The sequence below is a fragment of the Bos mutus genome, chromosome 13 (assembly GCF_027580195.1).
Source record: "Bos mutus isolate GX-2022 chromosome 13, NWIPB_WYAK_1.1, whole genome shotgun sequence".
NCBI lineage: Eukaryota > Metazoa > Chordata > Mammalia > Artiodactyla > Bovidae > Bos > Bos mutus.
Genome location: NC_091629.1, coordinates 15,099,854 through 15,126,307, shown reverse-complemented (window position 1 = coordinate 15,126,307; position 26,454 = coordinate 15,099,854). Strand labels below are relative to the sequence as shown.

The window sequence follows — 26,454 nt, the reverse complement described above, 5'->3', positions numbered from 1 at the left end:
AAGCTGAAACTCCAGTACTTTGGCCACCTCATGCGAAGAGTTGACACCTTGGAAAAGACTCTGATGCTGAGAGGGATTGGGGGCAGGAGGAGAAGGGGACGACAGAGTATGAGATGGCTGGATGGCATCACCGACTCGATGGCCATGAGTCTGAGTGAACTCCGGGAGTTGGTGATGGACAGGGAGGCCTGGCGTGCTGCGATTCATGGGGTTGCAAAGAGTCGGACACGACTGAGCGACTGAACTGAACTAAACTGAGCTAGGGCTTCCCTGGTGGCTCAGTGGTAAAGAACCCACTTGTAATGCAGGAGACTCGGGTTCCATTCCTGGGTCAGGAAGATTCTTTAGAGGAGGAAGTGGCAATCCACTCCAGTATTCTTGCCTGGAAAATTCCATGGATAGAGGAGCCTGGCGGGCTCCATGGGGTCACAGAGAGTCAGATGCAACTTAGGGAGTAAACAATAGCAACCTGAGGTCTAAGAACTCTTCACTCAGACCGTGTTCCCAAACATTTCCTTTTTCCTCCCTAAGTATATATATATATGTGATATATATATGTATATACTTTTTAAAATATTTGAGTCCATTTTGAGTTAATTTTGTATGAGTCTTTTGGGTCAAGGTTTTTTTTTTTTTAATTCCCTATGGATATTCAGTTTTTTGGGCTTCCCTGGTGGCTCAGATGGTGAAAAATCCTCCTGCAATGCAGGAGACCTGGGTTCAATCCCTGGGTTGGGAAGATCCCCTGGAGGAGGGCATGGCAACCCACTCCAGTATTCTTGCCTGGAAAATTCGGTGGATAGAGGAGCCTGGCTGACTGCAGTTCTTGGGTTTGCAAAGAGTCGGACACGACTGAGTGACTAAGCACAGGCATTCAGTGTTTTGAGCACCGTTTGTTTAAAAGGCCACCCTCTGTCCACTGAATTACTTTTCCACTTTTGTCTCCATGTTTTTATGACCCTTAATATGTTGCAGTATTAACTCGGACTGCACCCCAGCCTGGCAATAATCTTTGAGTCTCCGGGTTGAATTTTCTGAAGGAGAATGTGGTTGGTGTTCATCTGCATTTATTAGCTAGTCTGCTGTCTGGCCCAGCTCCTGACCATCGGGTATGAGGAACGTCCCATGACACGCAGGGGCTGTCCCTTCCTAGGTCTTCTCGCCTTTGGCGTGTCTCAGGCTGTGATCTCCATAAGTAATGGCGTTTGGAATTAGGGCACGTGCCGTGAAAGCTTGTCTTGTTTGTGCTGATTTGGGGTTTTTATCTCTGGGACTTCTTCTGAAATGTTGTCAAAGAATGAAGATATGTGCCTCTAAATACTTATTTTCTTTTGATTCCAGTGATTTTTCTGAACAGCATAATACACCCATTGTGGAAACAGTTTGGGGTTTTAAAATTTTGTTTTCCCAAAGCAACATCACATTTACGGTTTATGAATATTTTACAGGCGAAAACGTCAAAAAGAAAACATTTAAATGCAAATGCCAGTAATATCTGAGTCGGCTGTGATGCTGAGTGCTGTCTTTGTATTCACTTCCAGATTTATCAACGATGTTGGTTAGTATTCAAGAAAGCGTCCAGCAAAGGTCCAAAGAGACTGGAGAAATTTTCTGATGAACGTGCCGCCTATTTTAGGTGTTATCATAAGGTAAGACTCGATTATTGTAGCTTTCCAGGAGTCTGTTCGTAACTAGGGAACTCACGTTCTTTGAGTCTGAAAACTTGTCTTGCTTTTTTAACCACGTTACAAAAGTTACTTTTCCCAAGAATGTAACATCTCTGAAGTGGTAACTGCTTGCTCATTGTTTTCTTTTTTGGTTGTTGTTATTTGTTTCTTTTGTAGCTTATTCATTTTATTGTTTTGTTTTTTTTAATTTGTTTATTTATGATGTGTTTTGGCTGTGGTGGGTCTCTGCTGCTGCATGCAGGCTGTCTCTAGTCCTGGGCGGGGCTCCTCTCGTTGCCGTGTGTGAGCTTGTCATTGCTGTGGCTCCTCTTCTTGTGGAGCGTGGGCTCTGGGTTTCAGGAGTTGCGGCCCTTGGGCTCGGGAGTTGCGGCTTGCAGGCTCAGGAGCGGTGTCTCAGGTCGTTGTGGGCTACCGGCTTAGGTGCTCCGTCCACGTGGGAGCTACCAGGGATCAAACCAGTGTCCCTTGCTTTGCAAGGTGGATTCTTAACCACTGGACCACCAGGGAGGCCTCCCATTTTATTGTTGATAGATACTTAGTTTTTTTCCAGTTTTCACCTATTATGACTCCAGTTTTTAAAAAATTTTTCTTGGAGTATCGAATCTTCCCTGGTGGCTCAGAGGGTAAAGCTTCTGCTTACAATGCGGGAGACCCCGGTTCAATCCCTGGGTTGAGAAGATCCCCTGGAGGAGGAAATGGCAAGTGGTTCCAGTGCTCTTGCCTGGAAATCTGCATGGACAGAGAAGCCTGGCGGGCTACAGTCCATGGGGTCACGAGGAGTCAGACAGGACTGAGTGATAAACAACAGACCCCTGTGGTCCAGGCCTAACTAACTCTACCTAGGTCCACGATACCTAACTCCCAGCCCTCTGGAGTCTATTTGAGATGCTCGTATTGCATCATGATTCTCTGGTGCAGAACCCTCAGTCAGGTTGGTATAACGGTCCACCCGTCACACATGTGACTTCCTGCCGCCTGTTTAACTTCACGTGTGCAGTTTCCCCAGCCCTGCTTGGCCCTGCGACAAATACCCTGGGCTCTGAACTCTCCGTAAGACAGCCAAGCACATCCCCTGTTTTGAATTCCCCTTCCCTCTGCTTGGAAGGCTCTCCTTGCAAATATCCACATAATCATATCCTTCCTTTGTTCATGTCACCCTTCAAGTTCCTCCGCTAAGCGAGCCCCTTACCTGCCCTCGTTATTTAAAATGAAGTCCTTGGACACCCTCCCGCTCCCTCTCCCTTTGTTTTTAGCTCTTATCATACTGCATACATATTGCTCAGTTATTTCTTATTGTCTTCACTACAATACCACCAAAAAACAAGGTTCCCAAGGGCAGAGATTTTGGAGTCAGGGGTACATCTGCTTCTACTCCTTACCAGGGCCTAACGTAGCAGACACTTCTTAAACTTTTTTTTTTTTTAAATATCAAAGATCTTTATTTGTTTTGTTTCTGTTTTGTCGTGTCTTGGTTGTAGCACGCGGGGTCTTTAGGTGTGGTGTGTGGGCTCTAGTCCTGAGCAGGGGTTGAGTCCGGCCCCTGCATTGGGAGTGCAGAGTCTTAGCCACCTGACCACCGGGGAAGCTGCTCTTGAAACTCTTGATTGAAGAGATTCGGGTGTTACCGACAGAGGACGGGGAATAGATGTGGATGTCCATGCATCACTTTCATTTAGCTCATCAGGGAGGCTTGAGGCGTCTGAAACTGGGAGGAAGAGTTCTGATTGGAGGAAATGCAGTGCGTGGTGCTGGGGCAGAGGAAGCCAGGACTGGGAAGGCTTTTGAGAGCAGACCCACCTGCAGAACCAGAGTGCCCTGGGAACATTCCCCTTGCATGCGGAACAAGCCAAGGGCGTTTGAGGACAAGCTCGCCCTGTCTCCCAGACCCCTACCTGCTGGCTGTGGAATTTAATGTGTGTATCTTTGGGGAACGTGGTAAGCCAGTCCCTTTCATCTATAATAATCATTAACCAAAGTTCAAAGCATTGGAACGGAAGAATTATCTCCATTAAGCCTCCAAGCCCTTGATGAGTTCCTGTAGCCGATTCACCCTCCTCACTCTTTCAGATCTGATACATTTAATATTAATCTCTCTGGGGCATATAAAAAGCTGGAGTAACTCTGAGATGTGCATTTTTTATCTAAATGCTGTGTAATTTATGAATCTTGATAATAAAAGTACTAGGGCGATAAGTAGCTCACCATGACCGGATTTCAGAGTTTGTTTGAATACAAATAAAAAGCAGCTTCCACAAGACATGAAGCACTGTACATGAGGCTGTGTGATCGGCGCAGGGACGGCGTGGCGCAGACACCCCTCTCTCCTGCAGGAGACCTGGGCGTGTGTGGAGCGAAGTGCTGCTTTACTTTCACTTTTAAAGACAGTATTATGGGGGCAGAAGACCACACCAGTTTTACACATGTGATTCTTTACAGTTTTTAAAAAGGAAATTGACCGTACAATTTTAAAATTTGGCGCTTTGCTCACTGGCAAGGTGACTACAGGTGTTCTCATACAAAAACTGGGAAATAAATACGTGACTGATGCCCAGACGGAGGCGTTCTGTTCATGTCTTTACCTCTTTCGTGAAGTGCCCCTCAAGCCCAGAGCTGTCAGAAATGGCTGTGAACTTGATTAACTGTAATTGTAGCAATATTAAGACTCCAGTGACTTTATTTTTTCTTTCTTTCCAGTTTTATTGAGAAATAATTGACATGCATCAGTAAGTTTAAATGTGGGGCTCCAGTGACTTTACATTTAGTTCCTGACCTTCCCGTTAAATACTGGTTTATTGTTCTCACTCAGCAAATGCAAACAGCCCACACGGAGCAGAAGGGGTGAGAGTTTCTGTGCGTACTTTTACTTGTTTGGTGTGCATAACAATTGGGAGGAAATCTAAGTAGAATGATGGTCAACTGTTGTTTTCGAGACCAAGGCAAATCGCATGGTGGGAAGTATGCTGGCCCTGGGTTTGGGAAGCTTGCTTTCTCTTTTCTCTTTTGTTAATTAACCTCACTTTATTTATTTATTGAAGTGTAGGGAATATGCAATACTTATTGCATATTGATTCAGTATTTTTTCAATTATTTTTATTAATTAATTACAGGCTCAGTTCAGTTCATTCAGTCACTCAGTCGTGTCCAGCTCTTTGCAACCCCATGAATCGCAGCACGCCAGGCCTCCCTGTCCATCACCAACTCCCGGGGTTCACTCAGACTCACATCCATCGAGTCAGTGATGCCATCTAGCCATCTCATCCTCTGTCGTCCCCTTCTCCTCCTGCCCCCAATCCCTCCCAGCATCAGAGTCTTTTCCAATGAGTCAACTCTTCGCATGAGCTGGCCAAAGTACTGGAGTTTCAGCTTTAGCATCATTCCTTCCAAAGAAATCCCAGGGCTGATCTCCTTCAGAATGGACTGGTTGGATCTCCTTACAGCCAAGGGACTCTCAAGAGTCTTCTCCAACACCACAGTTCGAAAGCATCAATTCTTCGGCCCTCAGCTTTCTTCATAGTCCAACTCTCACATCCATACATGACCACTGGAAAAACCATAGCCTTGACTAGACGGACCTTAGTTGGCAAAGTAATATCTCTGCTTTTGAATATGCCATCTAGGTTGGTCATAACTTTCCTTCCAAGGAGTAAGCATCTTTTAATTTCATGGCTGCAGTCACCATCTGCAGTGATTTTGGAGCCCCCCTAAATAAAGTCTGACACTGTTTCCACTGTTTCCCCATCTATTTCCCATGAAGTGATGGGACCAGATGCCATGATCTTCGTTTTCTGAATGTTGAGCTTTAAGCCAACTTTTTCACTCTCCACTTTCACTTTCATCAAGAGGCTTTTTAGTTCTCTTCACTTTCTGCCATAAGGGTGGTGTCATCTGCATATCTGAGGTTATTGATATTTCTCCCGGCAATCTTGATTCCAGCTTGTGCTTTTTCCAGCCCAGCATTTCTCATGATGTACTCTGTATATAAGTTAAATAAGCAGGGTGACAATATACAGCCTTGATGTACTCCTTTTCCTATTTGGAACCAGTCTGTTGTTCCATGTCCAGTTCTAACTGTTGCTTCTTGACCTGCATATAGGTTTCTCAAGAGGCAGGTCAGGTGCTCTGGTATTCCCATCTCTTTCAGAATTTTCCACAGTTTATTGTGATCCACACAGTCAAAGGCTTTGGCATAGTTAAGAAAGCAGAAATAGATATTTTTCTGGAACTCTCTTGCTTTTTCGATGATCCAGCAGATGTTGGCAATTTGATCTCTGGTTCCTCTGCCTTTTCTAAAACCAGCTTGAACATCTCGAAGTTGACGGTTGACATACTGCTGAAGCCTGGCTTGGAGAATTTTGAGCATTACTTTACTAGCATGTGAGATGAGTGCAATTGTGCAGTAGTTTGAGCATTCTTTGGTGTTGCCTTTCTTTGGGATTGGAATGAAAACTGACCTTTTCCAGTCCTGTGGCCACTGCTGAGTTTTCCAAATTTGCTGGCATATTGAGTGCAGCACTTTCATGGCATCATCTTTCAGGATTTGAAATAGCTCAGCTGGAATTCCATCACCCCCACTAGGTTTGTTCGTAGTGATGCTTTCTACGGCCCACTTGACTTCACATTCCAGGATGTCTGGCTCTAGGTGAGTGATCACACCACTGTGATTATCTGGGTCATGAAGATCTTTTTTGTTCAGTTCTTCTGTGTATTCTTGCCATCTCTTCTTAATATCTTCTGCTTCTGTTAGGTCCATACCATTTCTGTCCTTTATCCAGCCCATCTTTGCATGAAATGTTCCTTTGGTATCTCTAATTTTCTTGAAGAGGTCCCTTGTCTTTCCCATTCTGTTGTTTTCCTCTATTTCTTTGCATTGATCGCTGAAGAAGACTTTCTTATCTCTCCTTGCTATTCTTTGGAACTCTGCATTCAGATGCTTATATCTTTCCTTTTCTCCTTTGCTTTTCGCTTCTCTTCTTTTCACAGCTATTTGTAAGGCCTCCCCAGACAGCTGCAGCATGGGGGTCACAAAGAGTGGGACACCCCCTAGCGAGTGAACAGCAGCAGTTGTTATTGGAGTGTATCAATTTAGAGTGTTGTGCTGGTTTCAGATGTGATGGTCATGGTTAGTCACTAAGTCATGTCCAGCTCTTGTGACCCCATGGACTCTATAGCCTGCCAGGCTCTCTGTCTACCAGCAAAGTGGATCACTTATGCGTGTGCATACATCCACTCTTTTTTAGATTGTGTTCCCATATAGACCATTACAGAGTATTGAGTGGAGCTCCGCGTGCTGTGCAGCAGGTTCTCGCTGGTCATCTGCTTATATGTAAATGTAGTGGCGTGTATGTCAGTTCTGGTCTCTCAGCTTATACCCTCTTCTCCCCCTTGGTAACTATATCTGTTTCTACATCTGTCACTCTGCTTCTGTTTTTAATAAAACTCTTAGAGGAAAACAAAGGCAGAACACTCTCTGACATAAATCCCAGCAAGATCTTTTTGGATCCACCTCCTAGAATAATGAAAATAAAAACAAAAGTCAACAAATGGGACCTAATTAAACATAAAAGCTTTTGCATAGCAAAGACAACCATAAACAAAATGAAAAGACAGCCCACAGAATGGGAAAAAATATTTGTAAACAAAGTGCTCGACGGGAGATTAAGCTCCAATTTTTAAACACACAAGCAGCTCATACAGCTCACTATCAAAAAATATAGACAACCCCATCAAAAAATGGGCAGAAGATCTAGATAGACATTTCTCCAAAGAAGACATACAGAGGGCCGATAAGTGTATGAAAAGATGATCAACGTCGCTAATTATCAGAGAAATGCAAATAAAATCAGCAATGAGTTAGCACCTCACACAAGTCAGAGTGGCCATCATCAAAAATCAACAATGAGTTAGCACCTCATACAAGTCAGAATGGCCATCATCAAAAGATCTAGAAACAGTAGATGCTGGAGGGGTATGGAGAGGAGGGAGCCTTCTTGCATGGTTGGTGGGAATGTAAACTGGCACAGCCACTGTGGGGAACCGTATGGCTGCTTGTTAAAAAACTGAAAAGAGAGGGCCCATTTGGTCCAGCAGTCTCCCTCCTGGGCTTATATCCAGAGAAAACTGTACTTTGAAAGGACACATGCACCCCAGTGCTCATGGCAGCACTGTTCATTAATGCAAGAGCCAGGACATGGAGGCAACCCAGATGTCCACTGACAGGTGCATGGATAATGAAGATGCGGTGTAGATACTCAATGAAATATCACTCAGCCGTAAAAGAGAACGAAATGACGCTCTTGCAGTGACCTGGATGGACCTAGAGATTGTCGTACTGCGTGAAGTCAGACAGACAGAGGCAGACAGATACCAGATGATACTACCTATAGGTGGAATCCAAAAAGCGATTCAGCGTTTCTGCAGGTTCTCCTCTATCATAGGTCACTGCTGTGCTCTTCTTGCTCATCTATTTCATATGTGGTGTCGATAGTTTGTACCTGTTAATCGCAGACCCCTGACCTGCCCCTCCCTGCTGGCTTCTCCCCTTCGGTAACCACAAATTTGTTTTCTATATCTGTGAGTCTGTTCCTATTTTGCATAAACATTCATTTGTATTATTTCTTAGATTCCACATATAAGTGATATCATACAGTATTTGTCTTTCTCTGACAATTCATTAAGCGTGATATTCTCTAATGAGTGAAAGTCGCTTGGTCGTGTCTGACTCTTTGCAACCCCATGGACTCTACAGTCCATGAAATTCTCTAGGCCAGAATACTGGAGTGGGTAGCCTTTCTCTTCTCCAGGGAATCTTCCCATCCCAGGGATCAAACCCAGGTCTCCGACCTTGCAGGTGGATTCTTTACCAGCTGAGCTCTCAGGGGTTCATCCACATTGTTGCAAATGACAATCTTTCACTCTTTCTCATGGCTGAGTAACACTCCACTGTGTGTAAACCACATCTTCTCATCCAGTTAAGAAGGGTGCTTGGGTGGCTCCATGTCTCGGCCATTGTAAATAGTGCTCCTGGGAACAGTGTAATCCCTGTGAGATTCTCCAGGTTGCCGTGGTATGTGTCCTAATAGTCCCCTCCTGTCTGTCCCTAACCAGTGTTCCACAGTATGCATTACTACAGGTGATTACATTCCCCACTGAACAGCATCTTGGTTGTTTCTAGTTTGTTATTATTATGGATATGGTGGCTGTGCGTTTACTTCTACAAGACATTGCGCACCTCCTTACAGAGCAGCTGTGGATTTCACATTCCCACCAGCAGAGAGCGGCCGGCCCCGTGTTCCTGCATCTTCATCAGCCTTTGGTGGTGTCACTGAATTTAGTCATTCGACAGTCACATCTCATGCAGTTTTAATTTGCATTCCCTCATGTCTAACGATATTGAATGTATTTTCCTGCACTTTAATTGCTGTGTATCTTTTTCTATGAATATCTCTTTATGTACTTTTACCAATTTTTAGTAACTTTTTTTACAAGTGAGTTTTGAGTATTTTTTAATATAGTATAGATTGCAGTCCTTTGTCAGATATGTGGTTGCAAATATTTTCTCCCTTTCCATAGCTTATCTTTTCATCCTCTTAACAGGATCTTTTGCAGACCAAAGGTTTTAAGTCTCATGTGGTCCACTGTTTGAATTTTTACTTATATGAATTATGCTTTTTGTGTCAAGTCTAAGAATTGTTTGCCCAGCCTTGGATCCTGAACATTTTCTTTTTCTAAAATTTTATAATTTTAAGTTATTATTAGTATATATTTAGTATAATTTATATACTAAAATATAATTTATAGCATAAATTACTTATAATAGTATATATTATTTGGAATATATAATATAGTATATTATACTATATAATTATACTATATAATATAGTATAAATTATTTATAATTTATAGTGTATAATTTAAGTTATAAATTTAAGTTCATGGTTCATCTTGAGTTTAATTTTTGTATGAGATGTGAGACGGAGCTTGAGTTTCTTTCCTTTTTGCCTATGGTTGTCCAATTATTCCAATACCCTTTGTTGTAAAAAAAAAACAACAACCTGTTCTTTTCCCACCGAACTGCTTTTGCACATTTAACCAAGAACCGTTTTGAGTATTAGCACAGGTCTATTTCTGGGTTTTCTGTTCTTTTTCATTGAGCTCGGTATCACATTCTTTGATTACTGTAAATATATACTAATAATATTGGGTAGAAATGAATGCTTGCAGTTACTCTGTTTTTAAAGGTCGTTTTAGTTATGTTAGTGCTTCTCCATAAAATTTTAGATTTGTCTGTGCTTATAGAAAACCCACGTTAGAAATCTGAATAATTACATTAAGCCTATAAATCAAATTGTGGGAGAACTTGACATCTTTTCTGTATCAGATCTTTGCATTCATGAACATGGTCATTCCATTTATTTGAATTTTAAAACCTTCTTTCATTGTCATTTGGTAGTATTCAGCCTCTGTGTCCTGTACATGTTTACTTAGGTTCATATGTGATTATTCCACTTAATCTGGATTAAATTCAAGCCCTTCTGCATTAAATCTTGTGTAGACTTGCCCTCTCTGGCCTGTAATCAGTAAAACGGTCATCTGGTTTAATTTTTTTTTCCTGTCCCACAATTATTTGAGTAATCATTTGAATTGATTAGTGGTCCTTGCATTTTGGGAAAAAGCCTCAAGTTTTGAGGGCTTATCAGAGTGTCATCTGTGTAGTCTGGCACTGATCCGTTAGTTTGCTTGACTTAGTCTTGTCCTTAAGAAATGTGCATATGCACGCAAGGAAAAGGAACAAGACAAAAACAAGCAGGGACAAAGTCCACTGAATGTAAATGCCTTTGCTCCCCCCATTCATATGTATTTCTTACTTGAATTTCTTAAAAACTTGAATTCTGAGGACTTGTCTATATGATTTTGCATTTGTGTTTATGTGGAAACGCTTGACTATAATCCAGGTACACACAGAAGCTCTCTGTCGGTGATGTCAGAGAACGATGGATTTTGTTTAGTCGGTAAAAAATGAGTCAAATGGTTTTTGGGTGTGGGAGAAAGTACAGGATATTGTTGACCAAAGGGTGATGCTCCGTCTACCTCATTTTACAACTTTTTGCAGATTTCTTTTTTCTTTTTCTTATCACATTATTTTTTAAAATTGTAAATATCGTACATGTTTCTTGCACCAAATGTAAACAGTTCTGAAATGCATGGAGTAAAATGAAAAACAAAAAAATACTATTGTGGACCCTAGTCCCTGTCCTTCGGAAAAAATGCTGCTGCTGCTGCTGCTGCTGCTGCGTCACTTCAGTCGTGTCCGACTCTGTGGGACCCCAGAGACGGCAGCCCACCAGGCTCCCCCGTCCCTGGGATTCTCCAGGCGAGAGCACTGGAGTGGGTGCCACTGCCTTCTTCTTCGGAAAAAATACTAATGGATTCATGTGTACTTTTCAGACTCTTTTTTTCTCTGTACACAAATAGAAACAAATTCTCACACATATATAGATCACATTTTTAACGCAGAAATTCAGTAATTCATTGCATATTATGCATATTGTGTTTAAGGAGACCATAGTTACAGATTTCTCCAGGACATTTTGATGAGCCTGTAGTCAGTCCTTACATAACTTTTAGTAGTGACTTGTTTCACATTCAGAATATTTGTATTTATGAGACACTACACATGGCCACGTTAGTTATGCCCTTTCTCTCATGCTTTGACTACCACTCCAAGTCCATAATTAGTGGCTACACCTCATTAATTTAACAGAACCAGAGTACTCTTTAATATTGATACACCACAACCTGTTGAAAAATACCCAAATTGATGGGCAAAAAAATTTCTAATATTTTATAAATTTAAATTCTACTATGGTGAAAAACTTGTGCATGTATCTTTGTATGCTCATGCAGATCTTCTTGAGAGGAAATCTCTTAGACGCGGGATGGTCAGCTGATAGATATCCTGTGCTGTTAACATTTTTGTAACTACTGCCAAATTGTCTCCAGATAGATTATCCAAAATCCCACACCCACGACCAGTTTAGGAAAGTGTCCTTCACCCCAGACTCCATTCTGTCTGTAAATTTCAGATGCAGACTTTTCAGTGTAAGTACTCTTTGGTGTGTGTGTGGCTTTTTATTTTTAAGAAAGATGATGTGGACAGATTATTTCAGTTATTTCACATGTACAAATAAAGCTCCACTCTTCAGGGCAGACAGTCCAAATTTATACCTCAGACAGGCTCTAGTCCAATTTATTTTAAGTGACCAAGGGCATGTGTATATATTTGGAAAGAATGAAACCATCTCTTGGGGCTGGGATTTAACTGTCTAGGATGGTTCTTTCTTAAGGAATCTTTTGTAAAATGTTTGCTTAAACTGCTGTGTTCCAGGTCCTGAGGGGAGATTAGTGGATAGAAATGTTTTATGCTGACAACTTTTGATTAGAACTGGGAATGTGTCTCCTTCTTTATCTGTCCTTGCATACTGGCACTGCTTTAAAACCATTGGTACTTTTTTTTTTTTAGGAAAGACAATACGAAACACTTAAAATGTTTGAAACACATTATAAGAAGTGCTTAGGAAAATTTTAATGGGAATATTTATTAGAGCTTTTTAGAGTGCTCTGAAAAGTTCAACTGATAATAATGTAATAACAATAATAATCATGTAATGGATTGTTTTATTAATCCTGTACTTGAGAAGACATTATAGATCCAGAAATGTATTGCTTTTACATGACTTAATTTCAAAGGCAACCTACAGAAGTTAAAGGGATTTATGCCTGTTCATTTTCCGTAGGATAATGGCTTTATTTATTTATTTTTTTAGAGTGAAATAATTTGAAGCTTCTGCAGAGCTTTGCAATTTGCATATACAAAGTGAATTGCTCACTGAATTCATTCAGTGCCACAAGGGGAAAAATAATTAGGATACAGCTTACAAAAGCAAGGCAGAAAAATTGCCTTTTAGGTAGCAGTCTCCATTTCACTCTGTAAACATAAATAAATCATCATCTGTAAATTAACATCAGCAAAAGAAGGGGAAAAATTGGAAATCAAATCCTTGTTTTCCTAAATGGCTCTTGACTTTGCAGCATAGCAGCAACGTATTTAATATTCCCACACAACGTTGACTAATTGCATAATTCTGACAGGAATATACCAGCTCCTCAAGGGAGTGTACTTTTAAAAAATCCGATTGTATTAATCTTCCCTTGAAGCACCAGAAGAAATTTCAGCAGTTTCTCTGTCTAGTTACAAAATAACCCGTTTGGAAAATTGAATTGTGTAATTTGTAATTGTTTTCCAAGTTGTTAATGCAAACCTATATCAGCAGCAAGTTAAACTTTTAAAGTATGGCCACTTTGTTAATTGCTGGCTGTTAAACATTTATTTCAATGAATACTATCATTTATGACGAATAAGACATCTGGAATATGGCTTTAAACAGCCAAATTAATTTGCCAGTTCTTTTTTTTTTTTGGAATTCCTAACTGGATGGGATACTTAAAGATTTATCAGAGATTTAGGAGTGTGCTGAATATCGCTCTTTCCTTTGAGGGAGTCACAGTGCTGGGTTTTGATGCTCAGAGAGTTAGCAAAGGAGAACTGCGGAGGAATTAAGCAGCTCTTTAGCGCCCCCTATTTTCCATCCCCCACCCCACACTAAGCTGAGCTAAGTCCTATCTGCTCACTGCCTGGCTGTCTGCTGACCTCTCTGGGCCTTGTTTCCACCCCCGGTCGTGTTCCCACCGTTCCCCACGGTTGAGGCCACGTGTGGCCCAGCCAGCGGCGCGATGCTCAGCCCCAGAGGACGCCATCCTCATTAGTCCTGTGTGAACAGCACACTCAGGCTGCGTGATGCATCAGCCGTGTCCATTCTCCACTTTTCCTCTAACGCGGTTTTTCCACCCTCTGCGCTGTTAACATTTTTGGTGTGGAGCCGGCCTGTTCTTTGCACTATGTTTAGCAGCGTCTCCTGACTTCTACCCCCTAGATGCCAGGAGCACCCCCCAGTTTTGGCAACCAAAAATAGCCCCGGACTTTGTGAAATCTTTTCCCTGGGAAGGATGAGGCGAGTGCAAGATCTTAAGCTCTCCCCTGGACGGAGAACCACTGCCTGCAGCCTGCAGATGCGACCCCCCAGTTACCTGCGTAAAACCTCCTCGTCTGCACTCTGCGACTTCACGAGGCCCAGTGACTCCTGCCAGCTGCTCACTTTTAGCCTTTTAGCCCCAGCCCAGCTGCTCTCGCTTCGCACTTTGTATTCTTGACACTGCCTCACTCCTCACCACCACTTTTCCCCGTACTCCTATCCTGCCAAACTGCAGTTTCGAGATTGTGTGGGGAAGCTTTGGTCTGGAAATCCCTCTCTCCTTTCTTTGCCTCATAAACCCTCGCTCACCCTTGTCAACCCACTTTAGGATGACAGTGCCTCCCTCAGGAACGATGGCCTCGCTGATTCCTTTCTGGAGAGTCATTTGGTGGCATTTGGTGGTTTACTGAAGTGTCATGCCAGATTATCCATGGTTGAATCCCAGCTCTGCTGTTTGCAAGCTGAGTGAACAAATTCACCTCTGATAGTCCTGTTCTGTGTAAACAGGGATTTCACAGTCAGAAATGTGAAAAAGTAAATAACATAATCGATATGAAGTGCTTAGAACCCCAAATCTGGCATATAATTAAAGGTCTGCCTGCGTGGGGGCCTTCCCTTCCCTTCCCCGGTGGCCCAGCGGCTGAGACTGCGCTCCCAACGCAGGGCGTCCGGCTTTGGTCCCCGGTCGGGGGACGAGGTCCCACATGCCCCAGCTAAAGACCTGGTGCAGCCGAATAAGTGAATTTTGTTCTTGTTCAGCCACTAAGTTGTGTGTGACTGTTTGCCACCCCATGGACGCCAGGCTCCTCTGTCCTCCGCTGTCTCCTGGAGTTTGCTCAAATTCACAGTCTCCTTTCCTTTATGATGAAGATGGGTGGGGAGGGGGCTTTCATTTACCATGCTCTTGTTGAGGGCTTACACGTGTGAGGCACTGAGCTTGGTGCTGGAGAGAGCAGAGAACAGAGCAGGCGACACCCTGCTTCTGCTTCTACGTAACATAAAGAAAATGTGTAAGTAAGGTATGTAGGGTGTTGGCGTGACTGATCAGCGCTAAGCAAGAATGCACGCCAGGCAAAGAGATAGGCATGTGGACTGAGGGTGTCGCAGTTTTGTTTTTATTTTACTCTATTTTACTGGCCTGTCAGCGTGTGGGATCTTAGTTTCCTGACCGGAGATCCAGGCTGCGCCCCCTGCGTTGGAGGCGCGCAGTCTGCACCACCGGACCGCCAGGAAGTCCCCCTGTTTCAGTTCTCAACAGCGTCGCCTGGATGAGATGATGTTTGAGTCACTGATGATGGGGCAGACTGAGACTTCCTCCTCCAGAGAAGAGTGTCTCCAAGCAAAGGAAGAATAAACCCAGGTGCTCTTGTTTGGTGGGGCTGAAAAGACCACAGAAGCGAGAGGGAGTTCAGTTGGACTTCCCGGAAAAGGGAGAGTAAAGTGTGACTGCCTGTGTTTCAGCAGAGTGGCGTCTCTTCACATAAGGCCCTCCAGCACCACACTGGGCTTCCCAGGCGCTAGTGGTGAAGACCCGCCTGCTGGTGCAGGAAACGTGAAAGACGCGGGTTCGATCCCTGGGCCAGGAAGATCCCCTGGAGGAAGGCATGGCAACCCACTCCAGTATTCTTGCCTGGAGAATCCCATGGACAGAGGAGCCTGGTGGGTCTGTGGGGTCACAAAGAATTGGAGACGACTCAAGTGACTTAGCATGCACACACGCAGCAAGCATCACAGCAGGCGGTGTCTTCAGGGCAATATTTGGAGGAATATTCTGAATGTTCCAAAGAACTGTCCACCAGATAAGCAGAAGCTGGGTGGAGACTTCAGTGTGCAGCTTTTCATTTCTTCCGGCTACTGGGAAGAAATCCATTTCTCTTAGAGCAGCACAGAGTGTGTGGGAGGAGTATGCGTGGTTGGACTGTATCTTGAGGAAAGGGAATCAAAGTTGGTTCAGACTGATTTTCAGGCAGCGCCGTCCAAAGGAATCACACGCTAGAGCCAGAAAGCACACCACCAAGGTAGCCTTCTGTCATTTTCTGCATTGGTGCAGGAAAGGCAGGCTGGGCTGCCTTCAGCATCTGCCTGGAGTCTGCTGAAGGAAGGACGCTTCACTGCGGGGCATGGGGGATTGAAGGACCCTCCTCAGATGGTCTGCATGTGCCCCCGAAAGGCTAAGACTCAAAGGATCCCTTCTCAACAGGCTCTGGAAGTGTCACCTAAACAGGCCACCATATTCACCCTCGAGTGGTTTTCTTCAGATCCTCAGCGACTACAGGTAGAACCTGCTTCTGTGATAACAGCCAGCTGACTGTCCTGCGGCAATGCCTGCAAAGAGACGGAGGGTGGTGTCAAGCCCAAATGGCTTGGTTCCCTTCTTGAGTAAGCGCCCCAGGCATGCACACCAGCTCACGTGCTGACGGATCCAAACCAAACACAGAGGACGTGTACCTGTCAGTCATGTCCTGCTCTGTGTGGCCCAGGACTGTAGCCCACCAGGCTCCGCTGTCTGTGGGGTTTCCCAGGCAAGAATACTGGAGCATGTTGCCATGTCCTCCTCCAAGGAATCTTCCCAACCCCGGGATCGAACCCAAGTCTCTTGCATCTCCTGCATTGGCAAGCGGGCTCTTCACCACCCGCGCCACTTGGGAAGCCAGAGATGGAGGAGGAGGATGTCCAAATGTTCAAAGGGTGTATGGTGGGTGCTTCTGTCAACGACACATGCAGTAAGTTCTCGATAGTTGAACACGCTCCCCTTATTAAATGCCATAGTCCACGTTTTTAAAATAAAAAAATAATCAGTGCTTCTAGTAATACTGTTGACCTGGCTTTCCTTGTGGGAACAGTTCAGGCATCCTGTGTCAATATTTATCTTGACTCTGACAATCACAAATATATGGGCCTAGGTTGGCAAACCAGTTGGCCTAAAAAGAACAGCATTTTGATGCAGATGAGAGTCTTCAGTGGGTGCTAAGACAAGTCTCTCAAAGGTAATTGGGAAACAGGTGTTCACATAATGCCAAAGTATTGCCCAGCGTGGATGCATCTCATAGATGTGACACCAGATGTAAGAATCCAAACATAGAAAAACACGTGTGATATAGTTCGGTTTACATGTTAATAAAAAGTTTTCTAGAAGGAAGAACCACCCAGTGGTGATGGAGGTGAGAGTGGTGGTTTTATCCGGGGTCGGCACTGATCCGGGAAGCGACGGTGTTAACTGAGAGCTGTGTGTGTCAGTCTGAGTGGCGTCCCCCAGCTGTGTACACGTGTCAAGGTTCACTGGACTGTGGTCTCGAGATTTCTGTCTTTTACTGTTTGTGCTGGATCCGTGGGGCCTCATATTTAGGTTCCTGTGCTTGTTCCAAGCCGGCTTTCACTAGAGCTGTAGTTTGGAATACAGACCGTGGTGCCACATGTACACATGTAAAAGCCAGTGGTTTTTGAAAAGCCGAGTTTTCTTCAGCATTTTAAAGTCTGAATACGAAAGATGAGTTTAGCTCAGACTGTCTTCTTTTCAGTTGACAAGTACTTTATTTTTACATAGGAATTAAGATTTACATTTCTTTTTTTTCTTTCTTTCAAGATACGGTTTATAACTTGCAGAAATATCTTTAAATGTTTCCAGAACTGTTTGCATCTATAGTTTTACTCATTTGCTCATTTATCCAGCCAGTAACTTATTTATTCATTTACTTTTAATGTTTTTTAAGGAACACACATGGTGGAGTGTACTGCTAGAAAAAAGCATACATTTGTAGAAGCCAGAAGGTCTAGATTTGAATGTTGCTCTATCCTTCCATCTGCCTGAGAAATCATCATTAAGTTACCGCTCTCTCTCTCTCACTACTCATCCTCATATAATGAGTTTAATAATAGTACCAAGGGTGTTATACCATTGTGAGAATTCAGTATTACGCTGTAGCCATTCAGCGTTCTGCAGTTGATTGAAGTAAGCGGACCTCCTTGAGAAGTGGATTTATAACTGGTGAGTAGGGTGAGATTCATTTCCTCATTTAATTAGACTAGTTCTACTTTTATATGATGGTGACACTGTAAGATTTCCTTTGAAAAAAAACTTTAAAAACCAAGTGATTCAACCACTAAATTAAAATTGCTAACCAGTGTTCTAGTGGCTTATTATGTATTTGACTAGGAAATCTCGTCCCTTTTGTGCTAGAAGTAATATAGGAATACAGTGGGGTTTGAGAGAAAAACTCTATGAGAATTCTTGGCCAGAAGGAAATCAAACAGAGAGCATATTAGCCAACTTTTGCTTTGGCAACAATTCCAAAATCTTAGCAGCTTATAGCAATTCATCCTTGTCTTCTGCCCTTATTGTTTGAGGGGTCTGGGTTGTGTGGTGGGTCTGTGGGTGTGTTGAGCATAGCTGGATTAATTTGATTCAGTTGCAGTCCATCTGTCTGTACATCCAGGAGTGAGGAGGGAAATGAACTCAAGGAGAGAAGAAATGACTTACGCATACTTTTAAAGTGTTTACTCGCACATATCAGCTCACATTCTATGAGCTAAAGCAAGTTGCATGACCAAATCCAAACCATTCAGGAAGAAGTCATGGGGGCAAAGAGTGGGTGGATGAATTTTGAGCAAGTAAGTCAATCCGTAAAATGAAGGTCAGGAATTCCCCAGGTGGTCCAGTGGTAAGGAGTCCACCTGCCAATGCAGGGGACACGGGTTCCATCCCTGGTCCGGGAAGATGACACGTGCTGCAGGGCAGCTAAGCCCCTGCACCTCAACTCCTGAGCCCACGCGCCCTCGAGACCGTGCCCGGCAACGAGACGCCAGCGCTCTGCAACTGAGCGCCCTCGCGCAGCAGCAGGGACCTAGAGCAGCCGGAAATAAAGATAAATAAAAGAAGAAAATGAAAGTTGCCGTGAGGTACAGCGTTTGCCTTTAGTCTGATTTTAAATCCCTGCAGATTCTAAAGAGAATCATTTTTGCCAAGTCTTACCCACACTCAACCTTCCCATCCTCTGTGTTCGTGAACGTACTTTATGTGTCAGGAAAGCTCCAATTCAGGGTTCATTTCTCTTACCAGAGGAATTTTCAAGGAACCATGATCTTCCATGAGTTCTGAATGAGTCCAAGGATTGACTATCAAATTAAGCCTGAAGCTAACCTGGGCTTTGAAAGTAAACAGCCAATTTCTAAAGAAAATCAAGCATTTAAAAGGTCCTCATATTGACATTTTCAGTAAGCTGTACACATGTTTCTGGTCTTCTTTGGCTCCATTTTGGCCAAAATGGATTAGATTTTAGCTCCATTTCGAGAGAGAAATCTCTGGAGTCAGAAAGCGTAAATACACCCAGAAAAGGAAAAGGAAGTTTAGAGATTGAGAGGTCACAGATTAACTGGAAAGAGTCATCAGACAGGTGGCAGTCCAGAAATAAACAGAAGTAATTCCATTGTCTACCTTGGTCATTGTTGCCTTAGCATGAAGATTCAATTACAGGGTAGGTAAAAGTTCTTAGACTCTATGTGCCGTTTTAGTCACAAAATGTGACTTCTGTTACTGTCCTGCTCAGTACCAAGACCCTCTGTTAGTAATGGACATTTGTAACTGGGTCTCATATTGACTGTCTCTTGGAAACTGTTCTTTTGCCTTTTAAATCATAATTCTCACTTACATTTCAGATCTGGTCATGGCGTTTGAAATGTTTTGTTGTCTTCTTCACTTAGGATGTGTGGTTGTGAAATGGACAAAACAGGAGAAAAGGAAACAAATGGTCCTGCTCAGGTGCATGACCTTTGGGATGGGAAGTGGGCACCAGATCTTTGCCAAGGTTCTGTTGATATCCATTGTCATGCTCCTGCCAAGCAAAGGAGAGTTCTTCCAGCTGACTGTCGACCTTTAGGACGCTTGGTTATCACCTGGACTCTCAAATTCGTGAAAAATTAAATGCAAGTCAGTTCATAACAGTGGTGTTAGGTTAGGAGTCATAGATTAATGGTGTTTTTCCTAATTTTTAGTCCTTTTTCATTTATTCATAACTGTTTGTTGTGATGTTGGATGGCAGCACCGACTCAATGGACATGAGTTTGAGTAAACTCCAGGAGCTGGTGATGGACAGGGAGGCCTGGTGTGCTGCAGCCTGTAGGGTCGCAAAGAGTCGGATGCAACTGAGCGACTGAGCGACTGAACTTGTCGTAGTATTGTTGCAGGGACAAGCCGCTTCTGAGTCCATGTTGGACTTTGACTTGCTTTTTGTTGCTTTTGTTATTAAAATCGTACATAATGGCCTGTCTCACAGAATTCTGCACCTCTGTCTGACCATCAAACTCAAATGCCTTTGTTCAGAACCCTGTCCACTTGTGGATGGCAGGAAGAAAGAAATTAGCACATCCTCTGCCTGAGGCTTGCCGTTCTAGGAGGTGTTTGCAAGATGAATGGCCTTTTAACTCTGCTCCCTACCTCTCCCATCTCAGAGCTACAAAAGAACCTGGCATCCAGACCCCGATAAGATGGCTGTTTTGAGACGTTAGTCTGCCAGCTTCTCGGTCAGCCAGCTCTCTCCTTGGCTCAACACCTGGTCTCCAAGTCGCTGGCCTGTCACGAGACTAGAAGCGCGAGCTTGTACTTGGTAATAGTACCAACTTTACTCCCTTTTACTTAATATTTTGCTTGAAATCAGATCACTTCTTTGTTTAAATAAATTCACTGTAACAGAATGTTTTCTTACTACCATCAATAGAAACTAGTATTGCTTGCCATGAACAGCAGATAGCATTTAAGAAGAAGTACAAGGGGAAGAAAGTAATATTTTTAAGGCTGAATAATACCCCACTGTAGGCATGTACCGCGGTTTCTTTATTCGTCCACCAGTGGACAGGTTGTTTCTGTATCTCAACTGTTGTAAATAACACTGCAGTAAAACAGGAGTGTAAATGCCCACCTCAGGGCACTGTTTTCATCTCCTTGAATGTACGTCCCCAACATGGGACTGTTGGACCACATGGTACTTCTGTTTTAATTTTTTGAAGAACCTTCATATTTATTTTTATAGCAGCTGCATCATTTTTCATTCTCACTAACAATGCACAGAGTTTCCATATCTTATCCCTAGTTAATAGAACACTACTTGATACCAAGCAAATTTTAAAAATAAATGAATGAATGAATGAGTAAGTGAAGAGTAAACAGACAGATATTTTGGTGGATGAAGGGATGCAAGGAAGATTCCTGAGAAGGAATGTGGTTCTCCTGCAATTGTGTGTAAGTGGTTCTCCTTGGTGTTCGGTCTTCTCAGGTGGTTCAGTGGTAAAGAATCTGCCCACCAATGCAGGAGATGCTGGTTTGATACCTGGATTAGGAAGATCTCCTGGAGGAGAAAATTGCAACGCACTCCAGTATTCGTGCCAGAAGAATCCCATGGACAGAGGAGCCTGGTGGGCTACAGTCTACGGGATTGCAAAGAGTCAGACATGACTGAGCATACACTTCTCGATGTTGTTAGACTTTGAAGAACTTTTTACATTTTATTTGTGAATCTCTACACAAAGACAGCACTGTGAAGTTTCAGTTCAGTTCAGTCGCTCAGTCGTGTCCGACTCTTTGCAACCCCATGGACTGCAGCACGCCAGGCCTCCCTGTCCACCTCCAACTCCCGGAGCTTGCTCAAACTCATGTCCATCAAGTCGGTGTTGCCACCCAACCATCTCATCCTCTGTCGTCCCCTTCTCCTGCCTTCAGGAGGATCTTTCCCAGCATCAGGGTCTTTTCAAATGAGTCAGTTCTTTGCATCAGGTGGCCAAAGTATTAGAGCTTCAGCTTCAGCTTTAGTCCTTCCAATGAATATTCAGAACTGATTTCCTTTAGGATGGACTGGTTGGATCTCCATTCAGTCCAAGGGACTCTCGAGAGTCTTCTCCAACACCACAGTTCAGAAGCATCAATTCTTCGGCACTCAGCCTTATTTATGGTCCAAATCTCACATCCATACATGACTGCTGGATAAACCATAGCTTTGACTAGATGGACCTTTGTCGGCAAAGGAATGTCTCTGCTTTTTAATATGCTGTCTAGGTTGGTCGTAACTTTTCTCCTAAGGAGCAAGTGTCTTTTAATTTCATGGCTGCAGTCACCATCTGTAGTGATTTTGGAGCCCCCCAAAATAAAGTCTCTCACTGTTTCCACTGTTTCCCCACCTATTTGCCATGAAATGATGGGACCAGATGCCATGATCTTAGTTGTTTGAATGTTGAGTTTTAAGCCAACTTTTTCACTCTCCTCTTTTCACTTTCATTAAGAGGCTCTTTAGTTCTTCTTCACTTTCTGCCTAAGAGTGGTGTCATCTGCAAATCTGAGGTTATTGATATTTCTCCCGGCAATCTTGATTCCAGCTTGTGCTTCATCCAGCGCGCTAGCGGGCACCTGCTGGGTAGCACCGGGAGCCCAGGTGGGCGCCCTGGGCGGCCTGGGAGGTGCAGTCAGGGGTGGGGGGAGACTCCTGAGGGAGGGGTTAAATGTATACACACAATTTATTCACTCTGTGAAACAGTCACACTCCTATTGAAAAGGTATATGTATGAAGCAAGCGCCTACGTCTGTGAAGCTCTGAGGCTGTGGCGCCTGTTAGCTTCAGAGAAATCTGACAAGGGGAGGCAATGTGTTAACCTCCTTGCTAGGGCTCTGAGGGCAACACTGAAATAATCGCCGGACATGCTCTTCTTCTGGCAAGTCCCCTTTGTGTTCCCCTGGGACGGGCCTGCTCCCTTCTGCTTGGTGTCAGTGGGAGCTTTCTTTCTGTGCTCTAGCTCACTGTGGTTCATTTTTCAGGTTACAGAACTCAACAACGTGAAGAGCGTAGCTCGGCTGCCAAAAAGCACCAAGAAGCACGCCATCGGGATTTACTTTGGTGATGACACCTCCAAGACCTTCGCTTGCGAGTCAGGTGTGTTGGCGGGGCGGGGGCCGTGGCTCTGTGCTCCCTGGCAGGCGCCGGGCAGCCGAGCTCATCTCTGGCGTCTCCGCAGATCTTGAGGCTGACGAGTGGTGCAAAGTCCTCCAGATGGAGTGTGTGGGGACGCGGGTCAATGACATCAGCCTCGGAGAGCCTGACTTGCTGGCCACCGGAGTTGAGAGAGAGCAGAGCGGTATGTAAAGAAAGTCCTCTCCTCTCTTTTCTTAAACTGTTTTTTCCCCCATATAATGAAACATAAGACATCTTGATGTAAAACTTTTGAAGTTAGAAAAGTGTATAAAGGAAGAAGTAAAAATAACCTTTTATTTCACCTAAACCTCGGTTAGCATTTCTGTGTGTTTCTCAAGATGTTTCGGTGACTAACAGGCCTGGATCGACATGAATCATATCAGCTGGAAGCTCTGAGAAACCCGCTGTGTTTCTGTGTTACTTTTCTCTGGATGATGGGTCAGATCATTTAATTTTCCCAGCACACTGTGATATAAGTACTATCACCTCCCATTTGCAGATGGGAAAATGAAGCTTAAAAGACCTAAAGATCTGGCATCAGGTCCAATAGCTAGGGCTTGATTCTAGACGCGTACTCCTGGGCCTGTATTTATGGTGTACACGTGCAGTGGGTTTTTGTCTTCCTTTTCTTCCACTTTAAATTTTTATTGAATGCTTTCCAGTGTTTTTAATAGAATCCAGACTTCCTGAATTTTTCATCAAGAGTAAACCTACCTAAAATTTGTAATTTTTTTTTTTTAACTAAAACACTTGAGCCAACTCTTTGAGCTCAACACTCAACCTGGGAATATATCATGATAAATAATAATGACCAAAATGTTCACAAACACTTCAACGAAACTCACTATTGATTTGCAGTATGAGTTTGGAGGCGAGGAATCATTTCTTTGTTCCCAAATGCCTTGTAACAGGATAGATTGACTCCTAGAGTTCCGCACCAGCCTGTTGACTTGATCTGTGAGGATATATCACAGCCAAAGAGGCTGGGGGTCACCTGGCCTGATTATGAACACCGCAGAGGTGGGATCGTGCTGACCCCTTCTATGGATCCACAGTCAATTGTTAGTGAGAAAAATGCCCTCTGTCGCAGCCGGAACTGTGTCTTCATGACACATTTACAGTCGGCGGCTCCTTTAGATGCTCCGTGTCCGCCATAATCCGTCTCCAGGGAAGTGTTATTGATAAAGTCTGAGACGTGCTGGCTGATTCAGAGGAGCCTCTTTGCAGACTGGGAAATTGAGCTGCAAAGAGGTGAAGTCATTAACCAAGGTCACACAGACACGTCCCAGGCTTCTCCCTCCGAAGTCCACTAACTCCGAATGCTCTTGTAACCGACATACAGAGAAAACGTGGCAGGCGCTGATTATTTTTTTAGAGAGCCCAGATCAGCACTTGCCTTGCACATTTTATATTTGCAAAGCTATATTCAGAGAGTGCCCCAAATTGAATTCACAAATTGCCTGTTCCTAGGGGTCGGGCTTCCCTGGTGACTCAGATGGTAGAGAATCCATCTGCAGTTCAGGAGACCTGTGTTTGATCCCTGGATCAGGAAGATCCTCTGGAGAAGGGAATGGAAACCCCCTCCAGTGTTCTTGCCTGGAAAATCCCAAGGACAGGGGAGCCTGGTGGGCCACAGTCCATGGGGTCACAGAGTCAGACATGTCTGAGCGACTAAGCATGTCAGGAATTGCCCTTTGGTACCAATTTTCTGAGCCTCAGTTTCCTGTTCTGTCAAAGAGGAATAAGAATACCTCTGGTATATAACTACGAGGGTTTATAACAAAACTCAGCTCTGTCTTTTGAGGTACTTTGCAAGATTAACTGTATGACTTAAAGTTACGGTAATTAAAGTGGTCACTCTTACCAATGTTACTGTTATTCCTGGACAAGGTGATTACAGAACTTCCAAGCGAGTGACTTGGGAAGGATCTCTGTTATCGCTGTTGTTTAGTTGCTAAGTCGTGTCCGACTCTGCGATCCCATGGACTCTCTTATTTTTTGCTTATTGATGGCAGTCTTTCTTACTTCAGAACTCTCCAGGTAGAAATTTACTCCATCAGAGTTTACTTTTAAAATAGCAGTTACTAGAAAGCAGCGAACGCTTGCTTATTGGGAGTTTGAAATAACTTAGAAAATTTGCAGAATAGATGCTTGAATACATTTGTAAACATAATCTTGACACTCCTGTTTCTTAAACTTAACTAAAGTCTATGAAAATTCTGTTGACTTTGTATTAATTTAGAATACCAGTGATATTGTTAGTGTCTACTATCTTCTCAGATGCAGTCTACTGTAATGACAAATAGATAAAAAAGCGTTTGCTATAGTAATAATATTTTTATTCATATTTCATTCAAAATTTAGACTCTATAACTTCCTGAATTAATGAATTTTGTAGAAATGTAACAGAAATATCATGACTGTATCTGTGGGGATGAAAATTCAGCTGCAGTAATAAGCCAAGTAGTTTATTCAGAGTAATCGTGGTGAAATTTTAAGTCACACAAATAAGCAAATGAATATTTCTTTCCAGTATTTGGCTAACGAGAGCTCTTTGTTAAAATGAGTCCAAATCCATTGGAATTTTTCCAAACTGTTGGTCAGTTAAGTGCATACTATTAGTTTTATTTAAATAATTTGAGGTAGAATAGTGTTATGAAAATTATAAATTGATTAATATAACTTTAATATCAATAAACCATGCAACAATGATTTTGCACCTGCATTTTTTGTGAACACAAAAGTGTGGGTGTAATTAACAAGTACTTGGCAGGAAAAAAAGTTGTTTTTAATGGTTTCGTTGTTAGAGTCTCTTCCTGGCATACACAATTTGTATTATGCAAGCTAAAATATTCTAAAAATGATCTTTGCTCCTGTAAATACTGTGGCATGTACATTGACCACCAGAATGTATCTTTCCTGTGTTATTTAATGTAGTCTTCATTTAAAAAAGCATTTTCTGGAAGTGTTGATTTGTGAGAAAGGTTTGTCTTCCTGAACATTCAACCAGAACCTAGAGTACGAGCTTGAATTGTTTGAAATGCCTCTTTGTTCCTGCTGTGTCTGTGATGTTTTATTCCTGGGGATTTTAGACTAACCTTTTGTTTTTCTCCCAGAGAGATTCAATGTGTATTTGCTGCCATCTCCTAACTTAGATGTACATGGCGAATGTGCCTTGCAGATCACATGTGAGCACATCTGTCTTTGGGACGTCCAGAATCCCAGAGTCAAACTCATCTCTTGGCCGCTAAGCGCGCTGCGGCGGTATGGGCGAGATGCTGCCTGGTTCACTTTTGAGGCAGGGAGGTGAGTTCCATGACTGTCTGTCTGCATTTTTTCCCGAAGTTCATGTCATGTGAGGCCTGGGTTTTCCTGTGAGATCCAGCGTGAAGCACACTGGGGAGACGCCTGGACCTGTGACTGTGATGCTGTGAATGGTGCGGTGGTTTACTCGCTCAGTCGTGTCCGACTCTGTGACCCCAAGGACTGTAGCCCACCAGGCTCCTCTGTCCATGGGACTCTCCAGGCAAGAACACTGGAGTGGGTTGCCTTTTCCTCCTCCAGGGGATCTTCTGGACCCAGGGATTGAACTCGTGTCTTCTGCATTGCAGGCAGATTCTTTACCAACTAAACCACTGTTCGCATATTCAGCATGGCTTTGTTTTCCAGGGACGGGGCTGATGTTTCATGAATGTGATGTGAAATTTTCATTACACGGTTTGAGCCCAT

General features: G+C 43.4%; 1 protein-coding gene across 3 annotated transcripts in view; it reads left to right on the top strand.

The window, feature by feature from the left end:
* Window positions 1–26,454, top strand: part of DOK5 (docking protein 5) — a 151,307-nt gene that overhangs the window by 68,080 nt on the left and 56,773 nt on the right. For all 3 annotated transcript variants that reach the window (XM_070380999.1, XM_005891094.2, XM_070381000.1), the window contains 4 exons: window positions 1,542–1,649; window positions 22,572–22,686; window positions 22,769–22,888; window positions 25,842–26,031. In XM_070380999.1, coding sequence (XP_070237100.1) covers window positions 1,542–1,649; window positions 22,572–22,686; window positions 22,769–22,888; window positions 25,842–26,031 — 533 coding nt within the window. The remainder of the gene's footprint in view (window positions 1–1,541; window positions 1,650–22,571; window positions 22,687–22,768; window positions 22,889–25,841; window positions 26,032–26,454) is intronic.